The 20,422-nt window shown below is 46.7% G+C and overlaps 1 protein-coding gene across 43 annotated transcripts in view; it reads left to right on the forward strand.

Annotated features, from left to right (window-relative positions):
* Window positions 1-20,422, forward strand: part of FOXP1 (forkhead box P1) — a 388,378-nt gene that overhangs the window by 265,863 nt on the left and 102,093 nt on the right. For 42 of the 43 annotated variants that reach the window (XM_068907706.1, XM_068907674.1, XM_068907708.1 and 39 more), the window contains one exon: window positions 11,943-12,068. Coding sequence is in view for 35 of the 43 variants with exons in the window: in XM_068907674.1 (XP_068763775.1) it covers window positions 11,943-12,068 (126 nt within the window). In the remaining 8 variants the exon portion in view is untranslated. Of the gene's footprint in view, window positions 1-5,412; window positions 5,432-11,942; window positions 12,069-20,422 lie in introns of those variants that run through there. The other variant, XM_068907705.1, reaches the window with a different exon arrangement.

A 20,422-nucleotide genomic window follows, 5' to 3' on the forward strand; every position in this document is an offset into this window, starting at 1 on the left:
TTGCTCCTCCGGGTAACGTGTGTCGCAACATGTATGCTTCCCCCCCTCCCCGCCGTCCCCTTTCCAGCGACCTAATAAACTCTTTGCTGTTCCTTGGTTTTTTTCTCCTCCCCCGTCCTCTAAAGCGCACCAAAGAGCAGGTAACTTTTTATGCAGTCGCTGGCGGCAGTCGTATGGGATGAAACAAGACAAAATGGAAAATACGTTGCCTGCCCTATGGAGAAAAACCGTCCGCGCTGAGGCTTTTCCTGCCTCTGCGAGCTCCTAATAACGCTTCAGAATTTGCAACTGTAAAACCCCATCTTCCTAGAAGAGAGAGCGAGCGAGAGAGAGCGAAATCAAGCCGTGTGTTCAGCCAAACCACAAGTACAACAAACATATTTTTAAAATATATTGCTAGTCTGGCTTTTTAATGTTCAGAAGTTGTTCTGCTTTGCAGGGAAAAAAAAATGGTGTTTGCAACTGCCTTAAGGACAATTTGTTTAACAGTAGGAGTAATTGCATGGGGAAAATGGAAAGAGTGACTGAAGTTATTTACTCAGATGTTAGTGTAGGTGTGGGGCAGAAAACTCACTGTGGGAACAGTGGGCTGCTTTTCTTGGTATCTCAGTCTATTTGATGACCATCAAATTTCCCAGCTCGCTGGTTTTGTTTTTTCTGGATGGCATGTTTGATTATTTATCAGAAGGGAAAGGGAGTAGCTGAAGCAAATAAACATGTGACCAGGCTGTGTTTTGTTTTCCACTCAGAAGGCCATGCCCTTTAACAGATATACAGAAAATAATAAACGTATTGTTTTATGATAAAAGGAAATTATGTGTGTCATTTGCTTTAGCAAGGCCGTTAACCCTTTATGTTCGGTGGTCTCCACCTTCTGGAAGCCTGTTAGGTTTGCAGCTGGGAATTAAATGCACTTTAAAAAAAAAAAAAAAAAGCCCTCTTGTGTGGCATGTTTCCATGGATTACTGGTTCAGCCGTTTGGCTTTGCTAGATTTATCACTAGTTGTTACTGCCCCGGCATATCCGCAGCCCTTTCCTGAGTCGTACTTTAGGTGCGATGACTAAACGAGAGGCACTTTGAATTTGCAGAAGAGCGCTGACTTCTGAGCAAAACACTGGCAGGGCCGTTAGAGCTTTTTTTTCCCCCCCCCCACTAGTGTTCGTGTCTGTGCAGCGTGTGGAGTTGCAGCTGTATTTAGGCCATTTCAGATAGTGTCTCTTTATGCGTTTCTTTCTTAAATGCCAGGTGTGTAGCATGTAGCGTGTAGTATTTCCCTTGTAATGCTAGCTTAGGACAGCGCTCATTATCTTCTCTGCAAAAAACCTATAAACTAAATCACTGTCAGGAGGTAAAATACAGGTTTGCCTCGTCTCTGGGAAGCGCGTTGCATGCTTTGGCTGGATTAAAAGAAGCAAGTTGAGGCTGTCGTGCACATGAAAGGAAGCTGAGCGGTAGTTTGCTCCGCGTTGTGCAGGTAGGTATGAATTTAATAGACGGACTGGCTTTCAAGATGTCTCTTTGTCTCCCCGAACCGCCTGTCAGCTCCAGCGCGTTTCCCGCGGCCCGGCGGGTAACGCGCGGCGGCGACTTGCCGCCGTGCCTTGCCCGCGCCGTCGGGAGAGGGGTTGCAACGTGGGCTCCCGTCGCCCAGCGGCCTCAAAGCAAAAAACGGGGCAATTTGCCTGACGTGCCGGAGTCGGGTTCAAGCGTCGGCGAGGCCGGTTGGGCCGGAGCGGACGAGGCGGGCGCTTGGCGAGCCGCCCGCCAGCCGGCCGCGCTCGCTGGGCACGGCGGCGTGGGAAAGTCTGCGGCGGGCAGCCCGGCGGGTGGCAGAGACCAGCGCCGCCGGTTTAGTTTCGAGGCAGGAAGAACCGTAAGGGCAGGCGAGATATCGGGCGGGCTGGGAGGCAGCCCGCGGGTCGGGAGAGGGATGCCGCCGCGGCGCGGGACGGCGGTGGAGGCTGGCTGCGCTGGTGGGACGGCGGCGGGGGGTGGCTGTGGTCCCTGGGTGGGAGCTGGTGACGGACAGCTGCAGAACCTGTCCACGGGGAAAGCTGTCTTCCCAACCTCCAGTGATTAAACCTTGACTCATGCCCCGAAGCGTAAACATTTGTCCCCTGATTTATATTTTTATCTTTCCGAAGGTGGCTGTAAATGTTCTCATTACTATCTGTACAAGTGTCTAATCCTTTCTTTGCATCCTTCCCGTGCTCTTGGCATGGGTGATAGCTTGTGACAGTAAGTTGCAAAGGGTAATTATGAGTTGTGTATTTAAAAAAAAAAAAAAAAAGCCCTTTATCTGCTTTACTTTTTTTTTTTGGTTGCTTCCTGACTTCACTGAATGTCCCCTTTCTCTTGCATTATGAGAAATGGTAAATAACACCAGATGTACCTTCTCAGTCCGAGTCACAATTTGTGTACTTTTATCATCTCCCCTCTTACTCATCTCTCGCTAAACTAAACACTCCCAGCCTTATCAATCTTTCCTCATATCTTCTGAGGCCTCTAATCATTTTTGTCACCTCTTTCTGAACCTCTCCTATTTTTGCTTTACCCAGAATCTTTTAAAATAAGGTTTTTAGAAACTATCCTAAATTAGGACGTGCCGTAGGCTCGTAGTGCGGAGTTGTGATTTACGGCATTAGTTTCCTATTTATTAGGCAATCCCAACATTTGGCTTGCTTCGTTCACCCAACAGTGAGCGTAGGGTGGGTCGCAGTGCTAAGCGCACGGTGTCAGGCTTTATTTCATGGGCCTCCGAATGCAAGTTTATAGTGTCTTGGAATACAGATTCAAAATATTTTCCCCGTTTTGTTGACCGCACAGGGAAGCATGCGAGCAGCTGTATGGGATATGCTATTTACGCTGTAGCAACAAAAAGGCACTCTTCCTCCCCCCCACCTTACCCCGCTTCTCTTCTCATATTAAAAAATATGAGAACTTCCCGTGCTTTTGACATCCAAGAAAAACGCTGCTCAGCAGTGAATAGTCCTCCAAATATTCAAAGGTCTGGTTCACTTTTGGATAAACACAGTAGTTCAGAATCTGATCTTGAGCCTACAGAAACGAGCTGGAAATCCCATAAGATTTTTTTCATCACTCAGACATAGTTCAGTTCTGGTTCAGTTTGCGTTGGGAGCCAAGATTTGTATCCTTTCTCATTTTACCAGGATGTGTTGGCCCATCCCTCCTTTCTTGCTGGTACAGACCGCTACATGCTGTGAATCTTGACATGCCAAAATAAAGAGAGCCATTTTTAATGTTTGGGAACTTTTTGCCAGATGCTTTTTAAATGGCTTTGATGAGTCTTGACTGTGACTCTTTAAAAAGAAGAGACAGAAGGTGTTTTTACTGTGTAACCGCCTGAGGATTTCGTTTGCGCCTCGAGAATGGGATTTTTCTAGCCTTTGTCACTGTTGGGGCTGGTTCTGGGTTCGCAGGTTTTTTGGCATTTGTGGAGTTTGACCTCTTTTCCTACTGTCTCTTGCTGTCTGCTCCCTTCCTTCCCGTTTGGGTCTCTTGGTATTTGCAGAAAATGCCTCGACCACCTTTCCCCCCCCTGCCCCGAGCTGGTGGAATTCATGCATAAATTACCAAATTAAACTCAGATGTTTTAGAGGCCGGTCAGCGCTGTCCGGGGGAAGGCGCCCGGGTCCCTTGTGTCCCGCGGGCCGTCTGCTGCTCCTCCCTCCTGCCGAAAAGCCTTCGGCTCCCCTGGTCATGAGCTGTGGCAGCTCCAGGGCCAACGTAGCTTTGGAAGAAAGGATTTTTTGTTTCCTGTGCCTTTTTCTGGAGGGGATCTCCTCAATGGATAGCCAGGATCTGCTCCAGGGGAAAGAAACGAAGCTCGCTGGAAGAAAAACAGAGACTCATCTTCCCTTACGACTGAACTATTCTAGGAGATGCTTCAGAGTGAGGCAGATTGCCAGCTGCCTTGCTCAAAGTCTGTCCCTCATCATTAGGGACAGGATGTGAGTCTGGGTTTGTACATGCGTTCGTCCAGGTCCCTTTCTTTTTTCCAGCATGGGAATCACCCATTAGTCACTTGGCTAGATCAGCCTACTACGTCTCGGCGAAGCCTTCGGGCCAGCTGATCGCTTCATGCAAGTAGAGGAGTGTTATTGAAGCGCTGCTCCTTGACTCAGCGCCGCGTTACGGAGCTGGCTGGTGTCCCCTCGGTCGAGGCCAGCCTCGCCAAAGTGGCGGTGAAGAGCGCCGCACTGGGCAGAGGCCACCCAGCAGCCTCCCTTGCTCTGGGATGAGGTAGGCGGAGGAGGTTTATTTAATGGAAGAGAGAAGGAGAGTGAAATCCGGGGCAGAAAAGAAGAGGGATGGAAGTGGAAAGAGGAGAGTAAGAGAGCCCGCTTGTGACTCTGGAGCAGTTCAGGGGCACCGTCTCGGTAAGGGCAGGGTGGCACGTGGCCATGCTGCGTTGGCGTGGGAATGGAGCGGTGATCTGAATCCAGGGCTGGTGAGAAACAAAACGGCAGGACTACCTTTACTAGGTGGCTTTGGATCCTAGCTGTGTCCCGTAGCTGAGACCTGTGTCCTGCCTGTGCTTACACCCAGGCTTCTCCCCCTCGAGATGCCATGCTGGGGCTCTTGGTGTTGGCTCATGTTGCTGGGAGGCTCAGAGGGTCGGGGTGGTGGTAACCGGGAGGGAGCAAGTAGCAGCTTGTTCCCCAGTTCTGGAAGAAGAAGAAAGAGCTGGGTACGAATGTCAGAGGGGATAAGTGCTGCAAGAACATCTGCTTCTCCTTTTTGCATCTTCTACATTTCATTCCTCCTCTTCGTTTTGGTTCCTTTCCTATTCTCCCTAGTTGGTTCTTCTCACCTCCCCCTGTTCTGTTCCTCCCAGAGGAACAGCACTACCCACTGCTGTCGCTTTGCACTATTTTTTTTCCCCCTTTTTTGCATACTGCTCTGCTCTTCGCCGTTTTCCACACGTCGTTCGGCTCCTCAGCCTGTCGGAGGAGAGCTGCAGCAGGGCTACCCTCCAATGTGTACGTTCCCCCTGCGTGTCTGCCTCCTACCACCGCTCCGCTACATCTGCTGCTCCAGGAGAAGAGGGTGTAGCAGGAGAGGAGGCAGGAGTGGGAGAGAGATTAACAAACTCCGAAGCTCTGGTGCATCCAGGCTTCAGAGCTTGCGAACTGCATTTTGCCGCTCTGTTTGGAGCAGCTGTGGAATGGAGCACAGTGTGAGGACAGATGGGAGCTGAGAAAGAAGAGAAATTGCTGGCTGAATCTAAAACCCCCTTCCGTTCCACTCTGGAGAAACAAAGGTACTTGTCTTGCAAGGCTAAATGGAAGCAGGAAAACCTTTGGAAAGGTGGGCCATGCCTCCACTGGGAAGTCTGGCCTGTTTAGCTGCCCTTCTGGTGGTCCCTTAGTGTCCAAAGCCTGTGTGAAACTCGCGGAAAAATAAATGGTAAGAGAACTGCATGCCTGATACTGGAAACCGTGCGTTGTCTAAAACGCTGCGGGAAAAGTTTAGCTGATCTTAACTGTGTAAGGATCTGGCTGTTTGTTGTCCTTCCAAGGTCAGTAAAGGATGTCTCGCTTCTGGAGTCCGGGACTGGAGTAGCGTTATATTTTTTCCAAGGATGGTTTTTGCCCTTAATATATCTTCTGTCTCATCTCTCTCTCTGCTTGTTTTGAGAGTGTGTGTGTGTGTGTGTGTGTTTGTTTTTTTAAATGTTCGTAACTGAAATACTGGACAGATGATGATGTTGGCCGACAAGTAATTTCCTAAATTTCCTGCTTGGACACTTCAGATGGCCGTGTCGCCATTTCTGGGATCGCTTCCTTGCTCCATTCTCAAGTTGCTTTCTTGATGGGCACATTTGTCCACCTGGGAAGGCCCAAAATGCTTAGGAAGCTGAAGAAGCCCAAGGGATTGTGTTTCATACTCTTTTGGCAACTGCTGTTTGCGTGGCTCTTCGTTTCGGAGGCAGCTAATGGCTGCCCCACTGTTCTGGGAATTTGCAGGGCAGGGGGGTGCGGACGATAATTCAAGTGGGACGCGGGTTTCTTGGGAGTACTCGTGTCTTTTGCTTACGTCCCCACACCCTCCAGCGTATGAACCCCTTTGTACTGGCCTGCGGTTCCCCGGCTTGTCCGGATCAGCCTTTCCACGTCTAGTTAAGCTTCAGGCAGAGAAACAAGCTTCTCCTTGCAGCAGTGCTTTAGAGTCAGGCCGTTATAGCTGAACGTCTTCATATTTCGTTAATAGCTGATTGATATTAATATTGGTTCTAGCAGATGGAAAGGGAGGCGCTTGAGGTCTTTTTCTTCAATAAGAAATAGGCTGATGGAAAAACAATTTGAGAGTCACTGCCTGATTATACTGGCTCCAGCGGTGGAACAAGTTAGCAAGAGGCTCCATAGGTTTGGATCTTGTTACTGTTTTTCTTATGTACTAATACTGTAAGCAAGCATTTCTATTTTAAAAATTTTCTACCTTCTTTTTCCAGTATATTTCCTTTCCCCAGCCCCTTTCCCAAATCAGAAGTTTGTAGTCTTTTGAAATCAGAGGGAGTGCATGCATTTTTATCCTTTGAGCAAAATCTGTGCCTAAAGAGCAGTGGTGAAACTGAAAGCTTGAGCTGCTCGCCTGAAAATGTTAAATTACAACAGTACCTTAAACGATAGCAGTGCCGGACGTTCTGGGCAAACAAGTCACATTTTGTCTATCTTGCAATAAAGTTGTCTTGGTCATCTCAGATGTGTACTTTTTTTTTCTTTTCCCAAGTGCTTAACTAGTTGGGAAACATTTAATGTTTGCCATCTCGCAAACCATAGGGAGAGAGATTTTCAGTGGGACTTCCCACTTAGTTATTTTTATGACTGAAGTCTGAGGGTCTGTAGCATCTTTGAGCGAAGGATGCTGAATCAACCTCGCAGAGAACTCAGTGTTAAAATTCTTACTGGGTGAGGTGGCACCTAGTGTTGGCTCCCAAATACTGTTGTGTGTTTGTACAAGGTCTCTAAAATGCAGCATTTCCGTTGCCTTTTTACAGGTCTCTGTTTCATGCAAGAAAATCACTTTATCTGTTAGTGATTTTCTAATGGATAAGAAAATAGCCCGGGGTATATTTATTGTATGTTGCATTTAGGTCTAGCACAGAGGCAAACTGAGATGACTCAGTTGGTAGTGAGCCTTTTACTGAAGTCATCCCGAATCTGTCTGTGTTGATAGTGACCAAAATCTCTTGGCATCTTGTAGTTTTACAAAAATCATGGCGCTCGGAAGAGGCACCTGCTGACGGGTGCTTCTCTTCTCGCCTTTCCTTCAGTAAGTAGGAAGGCTTGGTATTTGTATTTCTGTACGGGGAGGAAGATGCTGTGTGATTAGCTGTTGGCGGCAGGGGTTGTCATCTTGAGTATATTTGTTGCAAATGCCTAGCATGGCCGTGCTCTGGTCCGCGACTGAGCTCTGAGCTTGCAGGTGCTCAGAGCCGAGCAGGTACCTAACACGTAACACTAACGATGGTAATCGTGGGACCCCGAGCTCCGAAGCACCTCTGTGGTTTCACAGCTTCTTGGCGTCTCTACCTGCTAATCCCGTGAGTTGCCAGGAGGCACCAGCAAGCGCCGGTTTACCCCCAGCGATTGTTCACTTGCAGAAGTGCAAGCACATGGTGTAGATTTAGGCTGTAACTATGGCAGTCTGGAGGAATGTGTGAAAAGAGAGCGCCTGGAGACGTTCGTGCACCCTCTCGCGAGGAGAAGGCCACGTTACTGGAGCTGCTGGCTAGCAGTAAACAGTCCTGGCACCCTTGTTTCAGGACTTGGCAGAAGCAGGAGTTGAACAGAGTCCAGCTTTACTCTCTACTGCCTGTTCAGTAAGTTGAGGACAAGGCAGATGATTAAGGAAATGTGGGGAAACTGCTACAGAAGCTTTTGGAAAGATAAGAGACTTTGGTCTCCATGTCTGACAGTCTGGCACTTTTCACTAGCATTGAATTCACATGCAAATCAAAGGCAACATCTACTCCCACAGGAAGCTTTATTAATGTACAGGCCTGCTTGTGAATCGCTGTGCTGATGAAGGTTGTGGGACTGACTTCACTGTCAAATGAATTTCTCTGTATATCCTCACTTGAAGGACGGCGCAGCGCCGGTAACCTCAGCAGGGTTCCCAAGCCAGGCTTTAAAGCTTGGCTTTCCACAGGAGCCATTACGAGGTCTAACCAGAAAAAAAGTGGTGGAGGTACCGTGCCAGCTCAGCGACAGGGCTCTCTTGAGCGGTGGTTGTCGGGTTGTATTAAATGGGAAGTGCTGGTGTAATGAGGGTAGCTGTCCGCTGGGCCTGAGTTGACATCTGCAAATGAATGTGACGAGGGCACTCCAAATGGGCTTGGAATAGGAGAGGAAGAGCGCTGGTGCTTTCCGTATTGAGCTAGCCGTCTTTTCTGTACACATCCCGTCCCGTATGCGTTACACTCTGGATGAGACTTTACAGCGACCGTGGTAAGCGTGCTTGATCCGAGGTGGGGCAGGCAGAAAGGCCGAGTAAGGAAATTTAAAAAGGCTAAGTGACTTGGGATCTCTGAATTCATCATGCTACCAAGGACACAGCAGCTACTTGATGCAGATGTTCAGGAAGAACCAGATCTGTGCTGTAAACAACCTTCTGCATCTTAAACCCAAGCTCATCTGATGCTTTTATTGCTTCAGTTATTTATAAGCAGAAGAGTATAATCTTGAGAGGAGAGATGTGAGAAATGCCGGTGCAAGCTGCACTCCGCTGAGCTGCCGGCTTGCCACCGCCTCACCCCCACCTGTCCTGTCTGCGGTTCTCCTCATCTTGTTCCTATTTGTTTTGGCTCATTGCATCCGTGATGCTCTTTCTAGCCAACTCATTTATTACTCTCTTTAGTCCTCTCCTTTCTCCCCCTGGCTTTCTCTGCTCACCTTCCATACCCACTTCTCCCTGTGACGCGCGCTCCCTGGTGCCACCCGGTCTCAGTGCAAGGTCAGGTGCTTCTCCAGCCAGCTGGACCCCAAGTAGGCCATTGTAGACACTGTCTCAAGAGGAGAGGAAGCATCCAGCCCATAGGAGGACAGGTGGATGGGCATGCGTGCGCATAGGTGCGTGAGCATGGAGCAGGGGAGTTGCCCCGTGCTGCGCTCCTTGGCAGCCCAGCTCGTTGCAAGGTTGGCCCAGGTGGGCCTGCTGGTGGCAGAGCCCTCCTGGTCATAACGCTCACCCCGTCTAGCTGCACAGAGCTTCGCGACCAGCTCAAGCAGAAACCAGGCATTTCTTGCATGGCTAGTTGTTCTGGGAATCTTCAAAAATTTCTGGCAGCCAATTTTAGTTGTGCAACCTCTCAGCTGCCAGAAAGGATAGAATATGATCATATCACATGAAATGCATGCAGGGTCTGCTATAGCAACTGTATTTCAAAGAGACAACACATATGGTGACTGGTTCTTTTTGGAATAATATCTATAAGTTGATGATGTTTTATTCAAAAAGGCTGTAGCTTGAAAGGTTAGGGATGTTCTGATTGTTTAGTGTATGATTAAAGTAAGGCTTCTGTGGGTTTTTTTGGCCTATTGAATCTAATTACTGGGAACTAAAATGATCATTTGATTGCACATTTACCTGGAATTATTCCTCTGCAGAGCCAGTCTTAATAATATATAATAATATGTTGCACTTGTACTGTATAGCACTTCTTGTTTGAGCAACTCAGAGTGCTTTACAAGTATTCATTAATTAAATAAGCCATACAACACCCCTGTTAAGTAGGTGACTATTTGTTGCCCATCCCCTCAAGTTGTGTAGGATTTTTTTGTGCTGCCTCTACCCACCCTTGAAGATGCTTTAACAGCTAAACAAGCTAATTCAATGAAAATAACATTGAGTTTTTATCGTCAATAGCACTTTCTGCATATAGGTCTCCTTTGTTGCATTTTATTAATTGGTGGGCTTTGGATCTTCTGGTTCTTTATGCTGAACTGACTGCAGCAGCGCTTGTGCATGTGGGAACACACACGCGCAGTTTCTTCAGAGCTGTGATTTGTGCGCATGACTGACAGCTCCTCACATCCCAGGCACCCCTTTAAGGATCACAGGTCTGGGGTACGCAGGCATGTCAATGTGTCATTTTTAGAGGTGTTAGGGGTGCGCTAAGCTTTGTCTACCCGACTTTCAATGTAAAATCTGATTTCTACCTTCGCCACACCAATCTCTGCTGGAAATCACGTTCGCACGTAGACTCCTTCTGATCAGTGGAGACTTGCAGTTAAATTTGAGACTAGGACTTGTTGCCAGGGTGAAAGTGAGGCCCAGGATGGTAAGGGCTGTGCTCCGTTCCTGCCCCCAGCGCACCCACCGCGTGCCGCCTTGGGACGCCTTTCTGCGAAATAACCAGAGTGGCCTGGCTCTGCTGGCCCTGTGGGGGTGGCTTTCGCCCCCTCCAGGCTGCCAAAGGTCCTTTCCAAAGCAGAAGGGTGGGTCTAGGCCGTGAAACGGCAAGGTTTTGCTGCAGGATGGTGGATCTGAGTTTGCGTTACCTTTTGAATCAACCCTTCCCTGGCTGTTCTGCGGTGAGATAAAACACTTTGCAACTTGGAGAAGCAAGTGAAACCCTAAGTGTATCTGACTCCTTAATTGAACAGGTATTAATTAAATCACTCAGAGAGCATACACAGTAGGAGTGGGGAAAGCTTTCTCCCTCCTTCCGTGTAGGCATCTTGCAAAGGGACTATTTTTCTTGTTTTACATTAATGAAGTCTTCAGCCTTCCCACTTTTCCACCTACACATGTACTGAACGTCTCCAAGGAGACAGAGCAGCCCGGCGTCCAGCGATGGTGGATCCTGCAGGAGGCACCAGGCTTGGGTCTATCAGCTGAGCTCGCAGGTGTGCCCCACAAACCACCTCAGAGCTGGTCGACAGTCTCTTGCCTTTGGTCCCCCCGGTTAGGTGTGATGTGCTGGGGAGGGATCCGGGCTTCACAGGTCAGGGGAGGTACCTCACGCCTTTCTTTGCTTCCCCGCTTTTTTCATCTCCTCGCCCTTTCTTTTCCCCACCTGGTGAAGGAGCTACGGCCTCGCGTCACTGCCTGGATCCGATATCTGCAGCCCCTTTTCCCTAGCGTGGCAAGCGACTTTCGCAGTCTTCCATTGCCAGCTGATGATCTGTTGATGGTTTTGGGTAGCATGTCCCTTCCCCTCCATCTCTCAGTGCTGGAGTGTCCCTCCGCTGTTCCCCTCTTGGCCGCTCATCGATTTGGGTTCATGGATGCTGCAGTTGATACGTCTTAAGCTGCTAGATTATTTTAGGGGTGTAAGATGCTGTCACTGCTTTTCATTGCTTTCTCTATGGCTCGTGAGAGCTTTCTCCGTGCTGAAGTACGGTTCCTCCTGGGAATCAGCACGACTCTGCCTGCCGCTGTCTCCCATTGTGCCTCTGATAGCTTTCTAGAAACTTCTCTGACTCTCCCTCGCTCTCAGGAAAGCGTGCTGACTACTGTCACAGGTAGTGGTATGTGACTGCCCCAATCTGTAAACCGAACCTGACAAGCTGGAGAAGAAGAGCATAAAAGCTGCTAGCACATGGACCTCCCCACTAGCAAACCCACTAGGGTCTATGAGCCGTTCCAGGTGGTGGGTAAAAACAAGCTTGTAGTGGTCAGCACTGAGATTTCTGCATTTGTTCAAGGTTACCACACACAAGTTGGACTTGAGGTGCTGCTGTTTTTCTCTGTAATCCCAATGGAAAGTCCAGTGGTGGGATATTGCACCACTGCGTGCAAGTGCTAAGGGTTTTTTTTGGTGGAAGCCCCTGCTTTGGCATTTCATCGGTGGATGTGCTTTGGGAGTAGATCAGTGGCTGATAACCAATGGAGCATCTTGGCTGTGTGCTATGCACGTAGCTCCCCAAATTCTGCCTGCTATAAACTCAATTTCCAAATCTCTTTTTTGCAGGCTCTTCAGGTGGCACGGCAACTTCTACTTCAGCAGCAGCAGCAGCAACAGCAGCAGCAGCAGCAGCAGCAGCAAGTTAGTGGATTAAAGTCTCCGAAGAGGAATGACAAACAGCCAGCCCTTCAGGTAAGACAAGTCAGTGTGCACCTGTGGCAGCCTATTGCTAGTAAAAACTGAATAGATGCGTCTCATTTGTGAAGGCTGCGAGGAGACCTGCAAAGACACTTGCTTTCGAACCAGTGTCCTCCAGCTAACGCCCACAGAATGCCTCTGCTTGGCGTAAGCAGGAGCAGAGTTAAGAGCAACGCCGGGTGCTCTTGAGAATCCCACCCACAAACTGAGCGTGTACTTTTATTAGCATCCATTAAGGTTGCATTATTACAAAATGGAATAGCTTTTGTTACAGTGTCAGCGTTCGTAGGAGATTTGCATTAACGTTTCTATTTGATTGCTGTTCAGTTTCTATTCCGTGTTCACTCAAACCGCTGATTTGCTGCGTCAAGAATATTGGGGAAATATTAGGATCTTGTATCGTCGGTGTGTTTTTTTCCCTTTTATTGTCTGCTGTTTTATGGACATCTTCAGAAATAAATTCTGAATATTATCGGGCTTTGTACCGTTATGAATTCAGAAAGCTAAAGCCAATACAGAATTTCCTAGCAGAGGATGTGTATACACATATGCAGCTTTGGAGTACGTTCTGCTAGTCTTTCAGGATAAATCAGAGGAGTTAGAAACAAGAAAGACCTATTAGATCATGTATCACATTTTCCCTTTTTTGCCATTCCAGTGTTAGAAATCCCAAGTGATGGTGGGACCGTTGTTATTTTCCTCCGGACGATCTTCCATAACAAAGCACGCGCTCAGGAACTTTCCACTTTAATTCCATCCCCTTGCTCCAAGTAATGCTCCTTGTATAAATACTGAGTCAGTCCCCTCGCCGTGCCTCGTGTTCACACTCTTCAAACATCTGAGATACTAACATGTACTTGCCAGTTTTGGCAAATTATATGTATCTAGCTCTTTATATATTTCGTAAACCAGCACTTCTAGACTCTTGACCACTTCACTGGTTTGCAACTGGTTATTGCTTTTATTACTACTGTCTTTGCAATTGCAGTTTGTCACCGTATTTTTGATAATAAGTTACTGAATACAGCAGTTCAGTTTGCAGTCACACAAAACACTGTAGCTGGGACATTTATCTTATCTCGCTGTTCTATATCTGATGCTTCAGCCTCTGTAGCCCCAAATTCTTTCCGGGGTTTTTTTTTGGTTGTTGTCATAGCACATTGTCAAACTCATGTCTGTTTTGCTCTTTCTAATTTTTTTTTAGTTTGCTGTACTATCACCATGAGTTCTTTGACAGCGTTGCTGCTTCTTTTGCCTTGTATATGTGCTTCAGATTATTTTCCTCCAAAAATACAGATTCTAGACTCTTTAAATATGTAGTAGAATATGGAAGGTAAAGCTGCAGTCACTAAGCGCCTTGACAGTAAAGCTAGAGGGCCCAAACCTGTGGTTCTTGCTCAAATACAGCTCACAGTGACTTCAAGGGGAGTTTTGCCTAAGTGAGGAATATCTATTAACTGCAGCCCTTGGCCCTGGAAGGCCAACTTCTAGCGTTTGTGTAGTGATTTCATCTTCAAAGCATTTTGCAAATACTAATCTCCAAAACATCCCCAGAAGGAAAGTCTGATAAGTAAGTAGCATTATCCCAGTTCTGGACAGGGAAACTGAGGGAAGCAGGTTAAGTGACTTGCTTAGGATCACAGAGGGAATTGGTTTTAGAGGTAGGATTAAGATTCATGAGTTCCTGGCTCCCGCCCCTGTGCTCAGTCTGCTGGACAACACCTCGCACTTTGCAGCTAAGCTATTATTCTTTTGGAAAGTTTGAAGCATTTTGTCATTGGGCAAATACACGTTTTATTGGCAGCGTCGAGTGCCATAATCCAAACAGTTACGTTAATGCTTTCAAAAATATTTTATTTGGTAAATCCATAGCTGATCCATATGCCTTTTAATAGACTCTTCCACCGGGGACATTTTTAATGAGAGATTGTGCTGGCTAGGTCCAGTGTCAGGTACTAAAAGAAGTGCTTTGTTGTGCAGATGTCTTAAGAATAGCTCCAGAGGATGAAATATGACTGTGTTGACCTTTCAGCTGTGAGCTTATTTGTCAGGATTCAAATAAGTTGAAAGGATCAAACCAAACAGTTTCCGTAGTCAGACTGGGAATTGTGTTGCAGAGGTCAACAGTGAGGGCCACATCGCGGATTCCATAACATAGCCAATTGTTGGTACATATTAAAGTACCGGAGCAGCTCCTGCAGTCAGAGACGCAATTAAAATTCTAATTTATTAATGTATACAGAGAGCTGGCCCAGCCTGTCACTCACCGATTCAAATGACTGCCCATTCTTTTTTTTTTTTTTTCCCTCCTCACTCCTGGAGCTTTTGCAGTCTTAAACATACTGGAAGTCCTCTTGAATACAGCAGACCCCGAGTGCATCCGTAAAATGAGAATGCATTATTAAAAGAAAATAGCGGCGCGCTGGTGGGGATTCTTGAGTAAAATGCACGCGTCCAGACGGACGTCCGCGCCCCGGCGTCTGATCACGTTGCATCGGTTCGGGGATACCTATGCTGACGATATGTAGAATAAATCCTGACCGTGGTGGAAACGCGCCCGTTTTTCAGAAGTTTGCTTAACTAGCGAGCTAAGTTGTTGTTGCGCTTAGTGAAGGGATAGACGTGGGTCTCGCTGGATTGCTGTGGCGGGTAGCAGGTCCCTTTTTGTTGTTGTTTTGAAGGAGCTTTGGGTATAGCAGGAATCCTAGAGATCCCTAGAGATAACCCGCCTCTGCCGCCGCGGTGCGTGGCCAGGGCGCTGGCGACGGCCGCCCGAGCCCGCACGGTGGGGAGCGGCGCCCGTATGAAGTCCGGGGAGGGGGAGGTTTGCCAGCCATGCAGGGTGCTAGGCCTCCGACGCGGCGCTCAGCGCTGGCACGGCGGGAGCGTATCACGAGGGGAGGGCTCGGTCCACCCAGGCTCGGCAGTGTGATGCTGCCCAGCTTTATCACATAAACCAGACCGGCACAAACAGATGTGGAAAATTAATCCAGTGTATGCTGTGCAGCTGGTCTGTTATCACTTTGCTTGTGGATAATTTTTCATATTCCTTCTTTATTTGCTGCTAAAATAGTCACGGTGCTTAAATATAGCCCAGCATCCTATGGCCTCGCTGGGGCGCCGTTGCCTGAATTGCGTTTACGTGACCGTGGGCTCCAGCATCGTCTTTGGGATCTCTTGACCTTGATAACTCTACCTGGAGACCTGCTTTTAACCAATTCTGAGAAATTCAGGGTATAAGGACTTGGACACAGAAGTAGAGATGTGCTCTGCTGATAGCTGAAGAAAAAAAGTCTCCAAACATATGATGACTCACATTTTGAGCCTATCTCACACTGCCGTGCTTTATATTTGGCAGTGACCTCCAGTTTCACAGCCTGATGATACAAACAAAAGAAAATTGAAAGTTAAGGAATGGATTTAGTAACCGGCAATTGGAAAAAGAATATAAAAAATATCAGAACCACAGAAACTACTTGAAGTGAGGAAAAGGCTAAAGCATGTTTGGTAATATGTTTGCCATAGGTGTTAGATTTCCTTGAATCTGTGAAGGAAATAATTTAACAGGCCAGGTATGCTTAGGATTTTGAAATTGTGCACATTTTTTCCTGGCCAAGGTAGATAAATCTTTGTATTAATAGATGTATTGACTAAAATTTGCAGCTTTAATTGCTGATGCTCTTAACGATTATTCATTTTAGTTCTTCAAGCATTTTAGTTGCTGGCAAGAGCACACAGGTTGGAAACAAATCAAGAGACACATTTTCTCCCAAGAAAGTAAAAGTGCATGTGTGTTTTGGCAATACTAAAAATACAATTTTTTTTAAAGACGTCAATGTTGTGTGTTGCATTGAGCTGAAAGTTGGATACCGGACTGAAAACAGATTTAGGACGTCCAAGTCAGTATCTTGCAGTCGAAACCAATCACTTGACTTTTTTTATGTAATAAAACGAAATTTGCTGTACGATAGTTAATCTGTGTGTGTTTGGAGAGAAAAAAAATAATGAAATTACCAAGATGGAAACTTTTAGTTTTAGTTGACAGAATTGAAAATAAATACTCCCTTTAAGTCATTGCCAAAAAAAGAATTTGGGTTTGGTGTGTATTTTCAGGGTGAGACTAGGGGAGGCTGAAGGGACAGAGCTACCTTAAACTTTGCATACCAGTACTTTTTAAAGCAGGATTTTAGCTGTGCATTTGTAGAATTTAATTTGCATGCTGTATTATCTTCATGCTTCTTTTCAGTATCTCAAGAAATAGAAACAGGCGAGAGCAAAAATCACAGAAACGTGGTAATCTGCTGTAGCGTGACGTTTTGGGGATACACTTTTTAAAGATAAATTGCATTATTGCTATTTTTGAGGGAATTAGAAATTGTTAGCTTGACAGTGTAATAAGGGTGAAGCCAAGTGAAGGATATTCTGTTTCACTTGGAGCATATAAGTAACAGGTTAACTAGCCTAAGGATTTATATGCATTGACCCTTTTCACATGCTGATGAATTTTGTCTGAACAGATAATTGAGAAGGGGGCACTACATTTGCAAGTGTATCTATTTTATTTGTACGAGCATCTCTGTTTCACTCTTTACGTGTGAGTGTATCTGCATATGGCCACAGTCGAGCCAACGGGAGTTTTGCCACCAACGCCAGTAGGGTCAAGGTTCCACTTCTGCAGGGTCCAAATAGTTTCTCTCTGAAAACTTTGAGTCATTCATTTTTTTTATCTTTGACTTTGAAAATAAAACAAAGCTCAGCTTTGCTGGTGCCTGCTAACAAAGCTAGAAGTCTTTTATTTTTCATCCCAAAGCCAAATTATGAGTGTTAGTCAGGCGGTTCTTGGAATATGCCTGGGAAGTGCTAATATCATCAACCCCACAGATACAACCAAATCTGAGTCAGGTCCTCAGATGTACATGATCAGCCTGAAAATTAGGAGACTAAGGGCTCTTTCAGTAAAAGCTGGGGGCCTTGTTTTGTTGCCCTCTTTATATATGTTAAGGCCTTTAGTATTCACTTTTTGCAGCTTTTTATACTGAGCAGAAAGGTGACAAATGGGCTTGTTTTTCTTGCAAGAAACCCGTGATTGTCCTGTAATTACCTAACTCCAAAAACCATGGCTTCTAGGAAAAGAGCAATATATTGTGGGAACCGGCGGTGTGAGGTGCTGTCAGCCCGTATGATTATTCTCATTTTATAGACATGTAAACCAAGGCAGAGGGATATTAAGCGATTCACCCAGCGTCAAAGAGCTGCAGATCTTCAAAGGTGTCCAGGTGCGTGTCTCCCAGCGAGTTTATTTGGGAGTTTGGCATCTACAGAAGAAGTTGGTTTGGAGCAGCTGGGTCACAAAACTAAAAGTAGGAGCCCGCATCCCTCCTCTCCCGTCCCGCGCTCCGTTAGACCTCCCCGAGAACAACTTCCTAGCGGGTTTTCTGCTTCTGCGTTAAACATTTGCGGAGCAACTTAAAAAATAAAATGGAATAAAAAGGGATTTGTGACGAGGTTGCTTCAAGGATGGGCCGCGGGGCTGACCGTGCGTCCGCGCGCGGCGTGTTTGGTACAGACGCCGTGGAAGAAGAAAACAAATGAAACCTTCTTGACTGGTCAGAAATGTGTAAATTGCTGACAAAATGACACATGTAATTAAGAGTGCTCCTGCCATTTTACCTTGTGGTTTACACCTCCAGTGTTGAAAAAAGCGAGCGACTCCCACCTCGCTAATTACCATTATCACTGAAATGGTAGGGTTTGAGTCATTAGTTCCATGTGCATTTAATTAGAGGAAGGCTGAAATTGGATTTAACTTATTACTTTTTCATGGATCACTTTCTTGTCATCACTTCAAATTGGATTGCAGCCCCAGGTAACTAATTATGAGCGCCACAGGATCAAGAGTGAAAAAAAGGTAATTAGGAATAACACTGTCGGACCCTTGCTGGTAGTCCACTTGCGCGCTGGAAGAAACGAGAGCGGCGTTTTGTAGCGCGGCAGATGAGGGAGCTGAAGGTATGCGCTCGTGCTCGGGATCGTGGGAGACCACCCCCTCCCCGAGCGGTTTATAGGATGTGCAGCTGGGCTGGAGATGTTGTATCGCCATGGTTCCACAATCAGCTCCTTAATGCCGAGATGAAACTTGTAAAAGCAACAGATTGGTGGTAGGCATGAGGCATGTCGGGGGTCCTCACGTACAGGGTTACAGCAGAGCTGTCAGGACACTTTGGAGCCGTGGTGCAGGGTGGTCTCGCGGTACGGCGAGGCAGAGTTGGTAGCACGTTAATGAACGCATTAATGATCCGAAAAGCTCGTTCGTATCCGGCGGGAAGATGCATCAGTCAGGAGGACAACAGTGAGGTTGATGATGGGTGCGGCAGGATCTTAGCTAGCGTTTCTTCCATGATGAAATCAGGGCATCGCTTTTCTTTGGTTTGCCGGAGAGGTTTCTGTCTGTTTTGCTTTTTGTGGCTTGGTTGGTTGGTTTGTCCCTCCCCCCTCCCCCCCCCCACACACACTTTTTCCCCCCCTTTTTTTTATTTTTTGATCTCGTAGATAGGATTGCCAAGTTCTGCTTTCTTCAGAAAATACTTAAAAACAAATTGTTTTATTTCCATGTGCAGGGCAGAATTCAGAACTGCAAGTAATCAATTTTATTGACACAGCCTGGAAAAAAACGTTGATGAGAGTTCAAGGATGTGAAAAGACTGAAATTTCAAAGCACCTAACACTGAGCGTAGGAAAATTTCAAAAGTAATTTCATTAAGCAAAGAAATCTCTTGTGCAGGGATCTGTAAGAGGGGAGTCTGCCTTAGGAACCGGTGCTGTTACGGGGAGGTTACGCAGCCGACTTGCCTTTAAAGAGGAAAAGTTTCTTAATTTCTCATGCTAGTGAATCACAGTTTAAAGGCTAACACAATTTCCTTAAGTTGTTCAAAGTGGCTTTTAATGCTCTTGTTAATGTAGGCAAATATTTGTGACTCAGTCCCGGGTAAGTGAAGCTTGCTCATTATTTCCTGATGCAAGCGAAGCATAGGAAATTATGTGAACGCCATGCAGAGATGCTAAACGGACTTAAGAGTAACAAAATTTGGTTACGGAAATTAAGTCTTTCTCATTTATTTTACATTGCAAAATAGATCTAGAGACCAAAAGGTATTACCTTCCATGTGGGGGGGGGGGGGGGAAAGAGGCTCTCTTTTAATACATCTCAAATTGATTTACAATTTTTCTACATAATATTCATCTGTGGTTGAAAAGGGGGCAACTTCGGGTCAAGTGATGTAGTGTTTCCATTTTTCCATATGAGTCTCGCTGCGTGTGATAAAAGCAAACTCCTTTATTTTGTAAGTCTGCAGGAATTTCTGATGAAGTGCAGAGGTCACTTTTCTGCCGGTTCGAGTAGGCAGCGTTTCTCAACTACTGTTCCCCCCCCCCCAAGACCGGGGCACCGCTTTGACACGCACACGCACACGCGCACGCCGCCGCGCGCCAATCTGCAACTTATTAGCGCGCAGCACTGGAGCCCGTCCAGTGGTTAGAAAATTTCCTGCAGCCTGGAATAACAGCAGCCGGTGCAAGTGCCACGGAGCCGCGGCGGCAACGAGGGGCAGCCCGGCCCGCTTGGCCGAGCGCCCGGGCAAGGAGAAACCAGCTGAGATAGTAGAAACACAAGGAAGATTGACGGGGTGCATCTGGGAAACGCTCAAAAAGTTTGCTTCTTGCAAAAAATTACCTTCTGTGATCGTAAGGCATCATCTGTTTTCCTGCAGATATTGTTTATAACAGGGTTTTCAAGCACTTGTCAAATAACCAGGAGTGAAGGAAACAGGCTAAAAAATCTCTCTCACCGTTCAGACGAGTCCTAGTGTATTTGGGGGGGGGAAAACAACAACAAAAAAAAACCCCTTCCCCCCCAAACTCCCGTGACAGAAGCCCTCGGCTTCCCAAGCCCAAGGAGCAAAGGAGACCCTTCGCCCCGGTCGCGGCGAGGGAGCTCGGGCGCCGCAGCGCCGTTTCGGGAGCTGCGAGGTGGCGGCGGAACTAGAAACTGTTTTTTTGTGTGTGTGTGTGTGTGTGTGTTGCTTAACTTTTGTTGCTTAGCTGTGATATCATGGGCAAAATATTATAAACATATCATGGCTATAGCTTGCTTGTGTAACAAAAGATCAGGAACTTTTATTAAGTTTGTTTTCCTTGTCATATTGTAAAAATTTATTATGTGTACTGTGTATATTAGAAACAGATTTGGGTAATTCTGTCTAAATGAAGTCATCCCAGCTATTTCCAGACTGTCTGTTTTTGGTTGTGAATAATTTTCATACATCAGATGGTTGTCATATTTAGTAGCTCTC

The sequence above is a fragment of the Struthio camelus genome, chromosome 14 (assembly GCF_040807025.1).
Source record: "Struthio camelus isolate bStrCam1 chromosome 14, bStrCam1.hap1, whole genome shotgun sequence".
NCBI classification, from domain to species: Eukaryota; Metazoa; Chordata; class Aves; order Struthioniformes; family Struthionidae; genus Struthio; species Struthio camelus.